This window comes from Neovison vison, chromosome X (assembly GCF_020171115.1).
Source record: "Neovison vison isolate M4711 chromosome X, ASM_NN_V1, whole genome shotgun sequence".
NCBI lineage: Eukaryota > Metazoa > Chordata > Mammalia > Carnivora > Mustelidae > Neogale > Neogale vison.
Genome location: NC_058105.1, coordinates 36,373,520 through 36,387,459, shown reverse-complemented (window position 1 = coordinate 36,387,459; position 13,940 = coordinate 36,373,520). Strand labels below are relative to the sequence as shown.

At 41.8% G+C, this 13,940-nt stretch overlaps 1 protein-coding gene across 1 annotated transcript in view; it reads right to left on the bottom strand.

Annotated features, from left to right (window-relative positions):
• TRPC5 (transient receptor potential cation channel subfamily C member 5) overlaps positions 1-13,940 on the bottom strand; it is a 138,927-nt gene that overhangs the window by 49,526 nt on the left and 75,461 nt on the right. Inside the window, exon 4 of the mRNA XM_044234456.1 lies at positions 55-391. Coding sequence (XP_044090391.1) covers positions 55-391 — 337 coding nt within the window. The remainder of the gene's footprint in view (positions 1-54; positions 392-13,940) is intronic.

The window sequence follows — 13,940 nt, the reverse complement described above, 5'->3', positions numbered from 1 at the left end:
TTTAAACAGGAGCAGCAGGCAATCTAGCCATAGCTCCTGGTTTCTTTGACTCACCGAGAACCCAAGGCAATATCATCCATTCCACGACAGTTGGGGGAGGCCCCTGAACATGAAGGTCTGTCCTAACGATATGCTGAGAAGCCAGGAGAAGCATGAAAAGGAAGGTCAGATATGATGCTGTGTGGCAGATAAACTTGATAAAGGGTTTCTTGATGAACAGCCCAAGGTTGCTTCTGGGTGAGATCAGGTAAGCTATAGACAGCATGGGAAACAGGAACCCAATGGTCATGCAGGTAAGCAGCTTGACTACCCAGTGTTTCCGTCGCCATCCAGGGAAGCCGTCATACCACAGGGTGGCAAGTAACTGTTGGCAATTAGGCTGAGCGACAAACTGGGAAAGAAAGAGAACAAGTTAGGCATCTTGGATGTCCAGGTAGAAGTATACATTCATAATACCTCTCCCAGTTTACAGGAAGCTGCATGGCTAATCCCCAGAAGAAGCTTATTTTCCAGGTTTCCATGAATGGATCTAACCCCAGAGATGTCTCTACATGTCAGGCTATGAGACTGGATTTTCCAAAGAGTTATTTGTTTCACATATTAGGCAAAATCACTCTGTTGGGTTTGTGCTTTGTCATGCTTCCCTATTCTTCCCATCATCTTAGAGAAATGGTTACCAAACTTTGACTTTCCATCAGAATCATCCAGTGAACATTAAAAGATTCAGTTTCCCAAGTCACACCAAAGATTGACTAAATGAGCATCCCTTGGGAGTAGAGCCTGGGTAGCTCTTTTACATAGTTTTTTCTGGGAATATCCATGTCTCTTAGCAGAGAATCATGGGGACATTTTATTTCAAATTGGTTCACTTTTACTCATTCCCTGAGCTTACGCGATGTCATCAACAAACATGCACTATGTTTGGGAAAACACAAACTGGCAGAGAATAAGCTCATGCCTGTGGCTATGGTTTAGAATGGAAATGACTTCCCTGCTTGATTTTATCTCTTTCCCACTTTGGTTTCGAGCACCTTTTGGTTGGCTAGCAGTGAATCAGCTTGCTGCTTTGCCATCTATTAACACCCTCTCAAGTCTAGACATGCAGAAGAGGGAACAGTATTCGGGGGCCCAAATTGCAGCACTGTGTACTAACCCAGCTGGGATTTTACTTAATGGCAATCTCCAAAGTGTCAGTGATTAATAGTTAAGGAATCATCAGCATTGCAAGTCATCATCAAACTGCCACTTCCTGGTAAGCAACTCAATAGGGAGCTCAGCCGTCAGCCGTGATTTTAAATACTGCCCATATTTCCCAGCTTCCCATGGGAAAGTTTAAACAGAACTGTACTATATAGCTTACTAGGGCAAAGGAAATCAAATTCTTGCATCAATTACCAATCCCCTAAGGTAGACTAGCCCAACTTTACTGTTGGCATATCTGTGAAGGTCACTGGCTTCCCACTACAACCATTCTGCTCTTCCTTAAGCACACAGCCGGACTACACCTTCCAGTCTCCCTTGCAGTGAGATGTGGCCACATGATTAAGCTCTTAATAATGGGATTGCTGAGAAATGATGGGGTACTTCCAGGCCTGGCTTATAGAGGTCTTATGTGTGTTCCACCATGTTTTCTTCTGCTTCTCATTGACTAGGATATGGTAACCAGCATAACCTATGAGTTTCTGTCAGCTCATGTCTGTCAGTGACCATATAAAGGAGAACTACCTGGCCGATATCTGCCTTGAATTGTTACATGCCTGAGAGTATTTTAGTATGTTTGAGCCATTATATATTTGGAAGTCTAGACTACCCTAAAGCACTTTACTATTACGAAACTACCAAAAATAACCTCTAAGTTTTTTTTTATTATGTGATCTCATCTTATTCAAAGATGCTTATGATCCCCAACATGTCCTGTATCACACAGAAAGACACAATCCTATAGTCTCTTATGACTCTTTTTGGCATTATAACCTATGCCAGAGGCTGGGATGAAAAAGTCCTTAAAAAGTATAGAAAAGTAGAAGGGTAAAGCAAGATGTTTGGATGCTGTGGGAAGGGTACTGGGAGTGCACAGTCTAGAGAGGGAGACAGATATATAAATAAGCAGTTTTAAAACAGTATAGTAAGGGCTTAAAATTAAAGTGGATATGAACAAAACATAACGGGAGCACAAAGGAGAGCAAATCTGGACTGCTCAGCCAAGGCTCCCTGGTGGAGGTGATACCTGAGTGGAGCATTACATGATATGTAGAAGCTGGTTAAGTGTAGGGAGGGAAAGTAGTAGGAGTGAAGAGCAAAAGTAGTGGAGATGACATGACTAAAGGCATGACCTGTATGAGGAACTAGAGCCATCTGGGGTGGTTACAGCTGGAACAGCAAAGCTGTGAATGGCAGGAGATGTGGTTGGAGAAGTAGAGAAGGGTTACAGAATGTGAAAACCATAACCTTTGGCTACTGTAAATAGTATGGCTCTTTTTAAGAGAGATCGGGAGCCATAAGCAATATGTTTTTTATGTGTGTGAGTGTGTGCATTTGTGTGTGTTTAGAGTAATAGAGTAGTTATGACCCTCCACTGTAGAATCTGGAGCTAGATTGCATCGGTTCTCTTTGTTCTTCAGTGTTTTCCTCTGAAGAATGGAGATAAAAACAGGATCTACCAGCTAGGGTTGGTGTGAGACTTAAGATTACTTATCAGAGTGTGTTGTTTCATTGTTTTAAAAAAAGAAGAATATCACTTATCAGGCCCCTGCTTGGCTTAGTCAGTTGAGCATCCAACTCTTGATTTTTGGCTTGGGTCCTGATCTCAGGGTTGTGGGACTGAGCCCTGTACTGGACTCTGTGTTTGGGGTGGGGAGTCTGCTTGAGATTCTCTCTCCCTCTCCCCCTTCCCCCATGCATGCATGCTCTCTCTGTCTCTCTCAAATAAATAAATAGGTTTGCCTGGGTGGCTCAGTTGGTTAAGCTTCTGTCTTAAGCTCGGGTCATGATCCCAGGGTCCTGGGATCGAGCCCTGCATCAGGCTCCCTGCTCAGTGGGGAGTCTGCTTCTCCCTCTCCTGTCCCTTCCCCTCCACTCATGCTCTGTGTGTTGCTTTCTCTCTTTCAAATAAGGTAATAAAATCTTTTTAAAAAAATAAATAACTCTTGAAAAAAGAAAACAATCACTTACTACATACAAAACACTCAGAATTATACCTAGCACATAGTTAGGGCTCATTCAGTCTTAGCTGCTGATATGATTATGCATATGATAAGATCAGACTTAGACTTTAGAAAGACCCGTCTGGGGATCAAGTGAGAGATGAATGGGAGGCAGAAAGTGGACAAAACTCGAGGTAGGAAGACTGGTTAGGAATCTGGCATATGATGATTGTGACTTGGACTAAGGTTGTGGCAGTGGAAATGGAAAGCCGTGCTCAGATGCAAAATGCTGTGAGGAGGAGGAAGGAAGTGGCAGGATGTGGTGATGGATGGGGAGTGAAGGAGTAGATGGGGATTGAGTGTAAAGGGGAGAGGGACTTCTCTTGGGAGAATTGGTAGCTATTAACGTCATCAGCTGAGAGTGGGAACACTGAAGCTGGAACAGGTTTACGGAGATGCATGCTGTGCAATGCTGAATGGAGATATCAGGACTGATGTACTGATGTTCTGCAGCAAAGGTTGACAAACTTTTTCTGCAAAAGGCTAGATAGTTAATAAGTGGGGCTTTGAAGTCCATATAGTTCCTGTAGTAACTACTCAACTCTTTTGGTAGAAATTCAGCAATAAACAATATGTAAATGTGTAAATGAATAGGTGTGGCTGTATGTGTGACAGTAACACTTTATTTTTATTTTTAAATTTTTTAAGATTTATTTATTTGTTTATTTGGGAGAGAGGCAGGGGAGGGGCAGAGAGAGAGAGAGAGAGAGAGAGAGAGCGAGCGCATGAATATCTCAAGCAGACTCCCTGCTGAGTGTGGAGCCTAATGCAGGGCTTGATCTCATGAGACTGAGATCATGCCCTGAGCTGAAATCAAGAGTCAGATGCTCAACTAACTGAGCCACCCAGGTGCCCCGTGCCAATTAACACTTTAGTTGTAGTTTGCCAATCCCTGTACTATGATGTTGCTCCCTACTGCTGCTAGGACCAAATATTTGGACCATGTCAGCATTGGTCTTTATGACCACCTGGGACTTCCTGTCATGTATCTCCAAGAACTCTGACCCCAGGAATCACTTTCCTTGGCACCTGGGTGGCTCAGTGGGTTAAAGTTTCTGCCTTTGGCTCACGTCATGATCCCAGGGTCCTGGGATTGAGCCCCACATCGGGCTCTCTGTCCAGAGAGGAGCCTGCCTCTCTGCCTACTTGTGATCTCTGTCAAATAAATAAATACAATCTTTAAAAAAAAAAAGAACTCACTTTCCTTTAGGCATAAAGTACAGAGGCAAAACTTCTTTTAACATAGGATATTACCATCCAGCCTCTGTCTTCACTGCCTCTGCTCTGATTTTTGATTCGGCTGAAGATGGTGATTTTATAGTTTGGACAGGTTTTTAGTTTCTGTTTTTACATCTGATAAGCGTAGTGTAGGGTGGTGTGGATTTTGGCAGAACAAACTGCAATTAGAATATTATAAAGGAAGTTTTTGTTAAAATACCATGTAGTATCGAAGCCCAAAACATCTGTGAACCTTGAAAGCACAATCCTGATTCCTGTTTGCATAACGAAGTTCAAATTTGATGGGTTATTTAATCAATCTCTACTCGATTTTAAGAATGCTTCAGAAGGAGAGATTGCAGGAAAAACAGCAGAGTGTGTATTCATTGTATGCTTCATTGCACTAAGAGCCAAACTGTAGAGACTAGAGCTGTAGTTTTCAATTTTGGTGGGGTCCAATTTGTGTTTAATTTTGTTGCTTGTGCTGTTGCTGTCATATCTAAGAAACCATCACCTTATCCAAGGTCACAAAGATTTGTACCTAGGTTTTCTTCTCTGGATTTTATAGCTTTAGCTCTTATATTTAGGTCTTTGATCCATTTTGAATTATCTTTTGCATATTGTGTGAAAAAGGGGTCCAAATTCGTTCATTTCCATGTGGATATCCACTCGTCCCAGCATTATTTTTTGAAAAAGCTGTTATTTCCCCATTAAATTGTTTTTGGATCCTTGTTGAAAATCAACTAATGATGAATGTAAGGGTTTACTTTGGACTCTTAATTCTATTCCATTTATCAATAAGTCTATCCTTGTCCTGTTCCTGATTTTAGGGAAAAGGCTTTCAGTTGGTCTTCATTAAGTGTGATATTAGCTATGGCTTTTTCATAGATGGCTTTCATCACGTTAAGGAAGTTCTTATCTATTTTCTGAGTGTTTTTTTTTTTTTATCATGAAAAGGTGTTGGATTATGTCAAGTACTTCTATGTCAATTGAAAGATTATGTATGTTTTTCTCCCTTCCTTCTATGAATATAATGTAATACATTGATTTTGTTATGTGAATCACTCCTACACTACTGGGATGAATTCCACCGGGTCCTCATCTACAATCCTTTTTATATATTTCTGGATTCAGATTATTTTTTTGATAAGCCTATTGTTTGCCTCAACTGCTATCCACTGTTTCAGGCAGCTGTGATATGAAACAGTTGCCGCTGAATTTTTCAACAAATGCCCTTAGGGGAAAGGGCTGTTGGTCTTGAATAATATCACATAAACACAAGCTCTGTAAATAGAGCTTTTCTAGGGAGTTGCCAGACAGGTCATATAATGATGATTTTCTGGGGATGGGTCTTTTGGGGGAGCTCCAAACCCAATCTTCTCCTTTCCAGTGGAGAAGCTACCAAGCTGTTGCTTTTCACAGTTGCTGTGGTTCCAAGGCCGTTGGTTTTCAAGACTACTATGGGGCTGGGTAAAGGGGGAGAGGAATAGGCAAGTTAAAATATCACAAAACTTGCTATTCTTACCAAGATTCAGCTGTTTTTCTTGAATACATGTTCCTCTGGTTGTTGCAAATCTTTGGTTAATTTTCAGAATTGTGAAAATGTTTATTTGGAATATTTTTCCTCTGCCTTGTTGCGTTTTTGAAGGAGTGGATTTTCAGAAGTCCCTACTCCACCATTCTGGAAGTGTTTTCCGTTTGTGACTATTTTACTTTTCATGGGAAGTGATATTGTATTGGGATTGTTGGATTGTGGCTTAGTGAAAAGGATAGAGCCCTTTCCCAATTTCCTCTTCAGGAGGCTTAAAAAAAAAGAAAGCCAAAGGGCTGCCTAAACTAATAAACTAAGAGCATGTCATAAACTAAGAGCATGTCTTAGTTTCCATTATATTCCCAGTATTTTGCTAAATGCCTGGCACAAGGTAAGCACTGAATAAATATTTGTTAAATGAGTGATTGAGTAACTAGGTATATGATGGATGAACCTTGGTGGAATGCTCTTTCCAAAGCTTTTTTTCCTTAGTGTATATAGGGGGTGATGTGTGGTAGTGAAAACAAGCCTCCTGGAAGTTGAAATGGGGAACTACTCTTAACATAAACTAACTCCCATACATTGAGCTCTTACAATGGACCAAACATTGTAACAGATTTTCTTTATTTTTTTTTAAGATTTTATTTGCTTATTTGTCAGAGAGAGAGAGAATGAACAAGCAAGCAGGGGAGCAGCAGGCAGAAGGAGAAGAGGAAATAGACTCTCTGCTGAGCAAGGAGCCTGATGCGGGATTCGATCCCAGACATCTAACAAATTGAGCCACCCAGGTGTCCCTGTATCAGATGTTCGCATACATCACCTAACAACAATCTTAAAGGCAGGTATTAGCATTAAACTCCCTTCACAGATGATGGAACTGAGCCCACGATCACATTTGTGGTACGTGGTGGGGCCAGGACTGGAGCCCTGTTTTGGCTGATGCTATCGAACAAGCCCTTCATCACTGCACTTGGGCAGTCATGGATGGTGTGAGCTGAGGCTGGCAGAAAGCTGAATTTCCCAGTATTGTCCCTACTGGCCTGACCACAGTGATTGAAATGCTCCTGTCATCTATTGCTTTGGATCAAGGTGTTGAAATTATATTCATGTTTTTATAGGGCACCTAGGTGGTTCAGCCAGTTATGCATCAACCTTTAGCTCGGGTCATGATTTGGGGGTCCAGGGACCAAGCCCTACATCAGGCTCTCTGCTGAGCAGGCAGTCTGTTTCTCCTTCTCCCTGTGTTCCTCCTCCTGCTAATCTTCTCTCTCTCTTTCTCAAATAAAAATTTTTTTAAAAAAGAAATTATATCCATGTTTTTAGGATGTGGTAACATATAATGCTATTAACTAAATAAGAGATTAAAGTGAGTGTATCATATTAGCCAGTTACCTAGCTAGATAAGGAGTCTGCACACCACCAAAGCTGAAGAGCAATGGTCAGAAGGCCAGGTCTGGACTCCTGAGAGGCAGCTAGGAAAGGCAGGAGGGAAGATGCAGAGCTAACGGACACAGGAGAAGGGTTAGGAGGAGGAAATGCTGAAGATCTTAGTTTCTTGATTTAGCTGTATAGGACCTCCCTTGACAACTGTCCAGATTTTTTCTTCACGAACCTACTAGGGCCCTCCATGCAGTTCTTTCTGTTTTTAAAAATCTACGATTCTTCATTTCTCCAATGCTCTTGGGCAATAGCTGAAAATGAATTTTTTCCTTACTGTATAGGACTTTTGAAAAAGCCATGGCTTTTTTCCTTTGCTATAAAGCTGCATTGTAAGTGGAGGGGCTCAATAGCTCTTTGCCCCTCGATAGAATAATTCTATTTTTTTAAAAGATTTTATTTATTTATTTGACAGGGAGACACAATGAGAGAGGGAACACAAGCATGAAGAGTGGGAGAGGGAGAAGCAGGCTTCCTGCTGAGTAGGGAGCCTGATTCAGGGCTCAGTCCCAGGACACTGGGATAATGACCTGAGCCGAAGGCAGTCGATTAATGACTGAGCCAGCCAGGCACCTCTGAAGGAGTAATTCTTGATAGAAATAATGTCAGGTTCTACTGGAAAGAGCCAGAATCTCCCCTAAACCACTAGCAAAACTGTTTCTATTTCACCTGGGAAGAGCTCCGACTTCATTCATTCAGTGAGGAGAATTACCTCCCTAACTCCCCACAGGTACATCATATGTGAACTCTAGTTCCTACAGCCGTCTAAATAATCACGTGGCTTTAGGGCATGATTCACATGCCGAACCCAAAACAGAACAGAATTTGACTTTCTCGTGGCTAAGGGAAAGCAAGATCAATGTGCTTCAATTCCGGCCTTTCAACAAGTATTTCCGTACACCTGCTCTGTGTCCAGTTCTGTGGGATTCATGGAGAGTGGGTCACACCAAGAGAGACCCACAGTTATTCTGGCCTGTAGGATCTCACTGACAGACCAGTCAAACTCACATGAAACAAGTAATAGGACAGCCATGTTTGTGTTCAGATACCTGTGCAGGCCATGTTTGTGTTCAGATACCTGTGCAGGCAGGCAAAGAATGTCAGGTTCTCAGCTGGGTAGTGGGCACAGACTGGTAAAGGCTACTCCCTTCCAAATCACGAGATTTTGCTAAGTAAGGATGTGATTAAAAACAACAACAACAAACCCACACCCCTTTGATTCTTCTGTTAGCACCACTTCATAAGAAGAAAGATCAGAATAAAATACATCCAAATTGGATCCACTTAGCATTAGGGAAAATTGACTAGTTATGAGGCACAGCAACTTAGGAACTCAGGGCATTCAGAGAAGGGATGAATCGGCAGGCACTAGAGTCAGAAGGAAAGGCTACAGAGAATCCTTAAGTCAGAGAATCTCACTTCTCGGAGCCTTCCCTGATTGCCCAGGCCAGAGGTGACCCCTCCTCCTCAAGCCTGGACCACTTTGCTTCTTCCTTAAGGTACCCCTTAGAGCCTGACCTGTGTTATACTTACTTTTATGTAGAGCCTGTGACTTGGCTTTCTTACCCCAGTAAGCTTCTGAGGAGGAGGGACAATTTTGTATGTTGTATGACATTTCAAAGCCCATAGGGCTTTGCAGACATTTACTGTACTTGTTAAAGTGAGAAAGTTCTCTTCTCTGCTTTCCTGCTAAACTTCAGTCCTGAATATTCACTATCTAGTGGGCATTTCAAATTCCAAATTCCAAAGTTCCAAGTGGAACTTTCTCCCCCAAAGGCCCCCCCACACTTCTCTTTCACCTCATATTCTCTGTACCCACAAGGTATTTCTTTAGTACTAGTCATAATAGTCACAGATTAAATATCCATACAATTTCCTGTGTTTTGGATACTTTTAAAAGCACTTTATATGTATGAACCAACCCAGGATATATACCTAGTTTATAGATGAGAAAAACTGATGCCCAGAGAGGTTAAATACTAATGATAACGGCAACAATGAACATTTGAATGTTCACTGTGTGTCAGGCCTATAGTGAGTGCTCATTTGAGAGTAGTGAGCCCGGGATACACTTCCCTGGTTAGTGACCAAGAACCTGTCTCTGATGAGACAGTGGAAAATGGGGCAAAATCCCTCGGTTGGAGCAGAGGATCTGGGGGTGAAGGGTGGGCTCTTGAAAAGGAAACCAGGGGTGTGAGGCAGAGAAAAAAATCCAGTAGCAGTGAGTTTTCAGTGGCTCCTTTAGGGACAGGCAATGAGGTCAGAGGAGAAAAATCTTTCCTAACTCCCACAATCCACTCTCTTCTGTGCCATGGAATCTGTTAGCAAGAGAAAGGTCAGTATACAACAAGTCAGTCCCACATTGAGTCACGTCACTGGTGATTTGCACATGATTTTAGACTGTTGGGTATGTATAAAGTGCAGTAGATGAGACTAGAAAAAAGATCACCTTGACCTTGTGTTTAACATTCATAGCTTTGTTAAGCAGCTCAGGCCTGTTGTTCCCTGAAGTAGTTGGCACTGAGTTACCTTTATGCGTTTTCTAAAACAGCATCTGACTTTAAGCTGGGGGCCTTATATTGTAAACACTTCTTCCTTTAGTACACTTGGAGGAAAAGAAAATATGAAAGGTAAGAAGTACTACCCCCCCACCACATCCCCTAGGGGAGAAGGCAAGGATGTGGAAGAAAACTTGAGTTCCCAGCTATGGCAGACTCTGAGCTAAGAGTCTTTCTGGAAGGTTGGAAAAAGTCTCCTGATCTTTCTAGAACCTTCCTCTGTTCCCTCAGTGAGTAGCTACACAATAGAATAGACCCAACTTTCATTGTCTCAGATGTCAGTTCTTCAAAAGAGTCCAGTTGTGCGTAAGGGTGTATTTTAAAAGCCAGCCAGCAAAAATGATCTGAGATAGAACAAGTTTTGTTGGCTTGTTTTGTAATTGCCAATCAAGCTGGGCTCTGCTGAGGAGAAAAACGCTCAGAAAGGAAATCAAGGGCAAGACAAAATTTTCCAAAGAGGGGAAAATGTGCAAAACCCCTTCCATCACTGCCATTACAATGAGCTTGCTAGGCCATACTGTTATGAAGTGGTTCAGCTTTTTACCACAGCAGGAGAAATTTGAGACAAAGAACAGGTTTTTGGCAAGTAGCTTAGGCCCAGGTCATAATTCAAAGTGGCCTCTACATTTTACATGTTGTCTCTGTCTAAAACACTTTGATACTTACTTACTCAGAACATAATCCACAATGAATTTTTTTTTTGAAAGAAGGGGATGCATTGCTTACCTAAGGATTATTACTGAGACATTTTGTACTCATCTGGCTGTTGCTGCAGTTACCTGGTACACTTGGTACCTGAACTAGTTTACCTATATCAACGGCAATAGAAGTTCAGAGTCATAAAATAAGTCAGCTGGCAATTAGAATTTCAAATTTGAGCCAAGGCTTACTAACTTGAACTAACTGAAGAAAGGTGAGGCTAGATGCTGAAAACTCTGTTTTAAATACATATTTAAAAAATATAGTTTCCCATTCGCTTGTATATACACCAGTGGGAATTTCCTTAATGGGGTTTCCCAGTAGATGTTATAATCCTCCCTTGCTGGAGGTGATGGGCTCTGGAAGCGTTTAGTGCTGCGAAATTAAGTCCAGTGCAGTGGCTTATTTTAGCCATGGGATGGCAGCAGAGAGCAGTGGGAACGCACTTCCTACTTTAAAGAGGGGAATTCTAGAAGGAAAGAAGAGGCTGTCTTGGAAAACTCGTCTGGGAGGGAGCAAGTGAACCACCATGTCAGGGCAATTGAAGAGGAGAGCCTGGAAACTCACTAAAGCCAAATAAGAAGTCAGACGGGGTGTGATCAGGTCAGCTAATGGCCCATGGACTAGAACAATGGCAAAATATAATGAAAGCCAAAGAGGCAACCAATTCTGACGGCATTTAGTCTTTTGAGAGCTGGGTGTCCTGGGCATTTCCAAGCCTACTGCTGGGAGGATGCTACAGGTTCACAGATCCACAGTACTTACTCTAAAACTGTTGTGGCCAGATGTGTTATGGAATTCTAAATCTGTCAGATTTCAGAACAATAATAGGCCATCTGTACCATATATTAGGTAACACTCCCAGTGGGATTTAAGGCAGCATTCATAATTAGGGTTGCCAAATTTAGCAAATAAAAATGCAAGAAGTTTAGTTACATTTGAATTTCAGATCAACAGTAAATCATATTTTAGTATAAGTGTATCCCTTTATAATACTTGGGACATACTTATACTAAAGCATGATTCACTGTTGATCTGGAATTCACATGTAAACAGATGTCCGGTATTTTATCTAGAAATGCTACTATAGTCAAACACATTAATATCACAGCAGCAAAACCTATGAATGCTTAGACTCAGTGGAATAAACAAAGACAATAAATTGCCCCACATCAGTTCATCTCATGTTTTGTCATCACAGGAGTTTTGATAGGAAATTTATTAACATTTTTTTTTGTTTTCAGGACTTGGTAGATTTTAGAATTGTGGACTTGTAACTCTCCAATTAATAAAAGAAAACAATGTAAAGATCTGTGGTGAGATGTGTTCAGGCCTGCAGGGTATCCAGTTCTTAAGGGACTGGGTCCTCCTTTTTTCTCAGGTTACAAGACTTGTGCAGGTATGGCAGATCTTGAAACATTGGGGCAAAAAAGGAGACTAAGTCAAGTGCACCCCCAAAATTTTCACGTTTATAAGAAGGCTTGGCTGGAAGTTTCATGACCTGCTGTGAGCAGCCCACTTTGAAATCTTCAGCATGAAATCAGAATAAAGGGAATGGAGGAAACTTAACCCTTGAAAGAACACTTTTTGGAAACATGTATCTTGAACTCTGACTCTCTCTTGGCCTGTGTTTGTGGTGGGACTTGGAATGTGTCTTTGTGTTTGGGTCTTTATCCGTGCAATTGGTGGTCCCCACCCACCTGGCCTTCCTCATAGGGCTCCCATGACAATCAGATGGATCATGGGGGTGGGAAAATGCTTTGAAACATTCTCAACACCAAACAAAAGGAAGATGGTGTTCCTCATACATCTTCATTAGCTTATCAGTGTTATGTAGGCTTTATACATGAAGACATTTCTAATAAGGTAGAGTGGTAGCATGGTCTCTGTAGTCAGGCAGAGAGATCTGAGGTTCAAATTGCAGCTCCATAACTTCCTGGCTGGGTGACCTTGTGCAAGTTGCTTAATCTCTCTGACCCTCAGTTTCCCCATCTGAAAAATGAGGATTATACTAGTAACCCATGTTATAGGGTCATTTTTTAAAAAAATTTTTAAGTTTTTAAATTTTTTATTTTTTTTCCTAGGGTCATTTTAAAGATTAAGAGGGTTAACTCAGTGTCTGGCAACAAGGAAAGAAATATTATTGTCATTCTCATTGTGGATTATTGTGGGAAATAGACCAAAAAATTTTAATAAATGCTAACTATTTTAAAAAATATTTTGTTTATTTGAGAAAGAGTGTGAGTGCATAAGCAGGGAGAGTGGCAGAGGTAGAGGGAGAAGCAAGCTCCCCACTGAGCAGGGAGCCTGATGTAGGACCCAATCCCAGGACCCTCGTATCATAACCTGAGCTGAAAGGCAGATGCTTAACTGACTGAGCCACCCAGGTGTCCCAAATGTTGTTTTTTTCATCATTATGCCTCTCATTATTATGAGATGGAGAATCATTTATTCTTGGATAGACTCAAAATGACTCTGTATGAGACTCAACACAGACCTCACCTAGACAGTACATCCAATTGAAGTTAGTACAGTCCTTGTTGTATAGTCAGATCCCATAAATAACTATAACAAATTCCAGAATGAAAAACTGGATTATTACACAAGACACACTTCAGAGGAAGGGAGACAACTCCATAGATAAAGGAGGGAATTTCTCTTTGAGAAAGATTGGCAAGGCAGGATTGCAGGAAGCATGACTTTTGGGGGGCAGACTGGCAAGTGATAAACTGAGGCATCTCAGGGGGTTCTTTAAAGCCAAGATGGAAGATTCCATAAGTATGGTTTTGGGTCCAAGCAAAAAACTTACTCTGGATGGCTTGCACTGGGTGATTGAAATTCAGGAGAATGGCTCAGAGAGACCATTGCAGGGTGGCTTAATGTCATCCAAGGACAGGATATTCTGTACTTCTCTGTCCTCTCAACCATCCCTCACACTCCTCTACCCTCCCCCCTACACACATAGGTTCTCTCTCCCTCTCGTGGAGAAAACAGGGATCCTTAGTGCTTGGAGGGCTTCTACGAAGTCACTTTCTTTCTGCTTCCTGGCAGGGTTACTCTAAAGCCAGTTCAATTAAACCAGCAACATTTCCTGAGCCCCTTACTCTGCACCAGGCCCTGTGCTGGGTCCTCGGGACACAGGCATGACTCCGGCAGCGAGAATCTCATCCTTGCAGGAAACACCTAACAAATAAAGACAAAATCCTATTCCTGCCCTCCCATGATAGGGTTTCTGGGGCCTGACAAGTGCTGAAATGAGACTGGGAGACTTTCTCACTAATGACTCTAACAGGA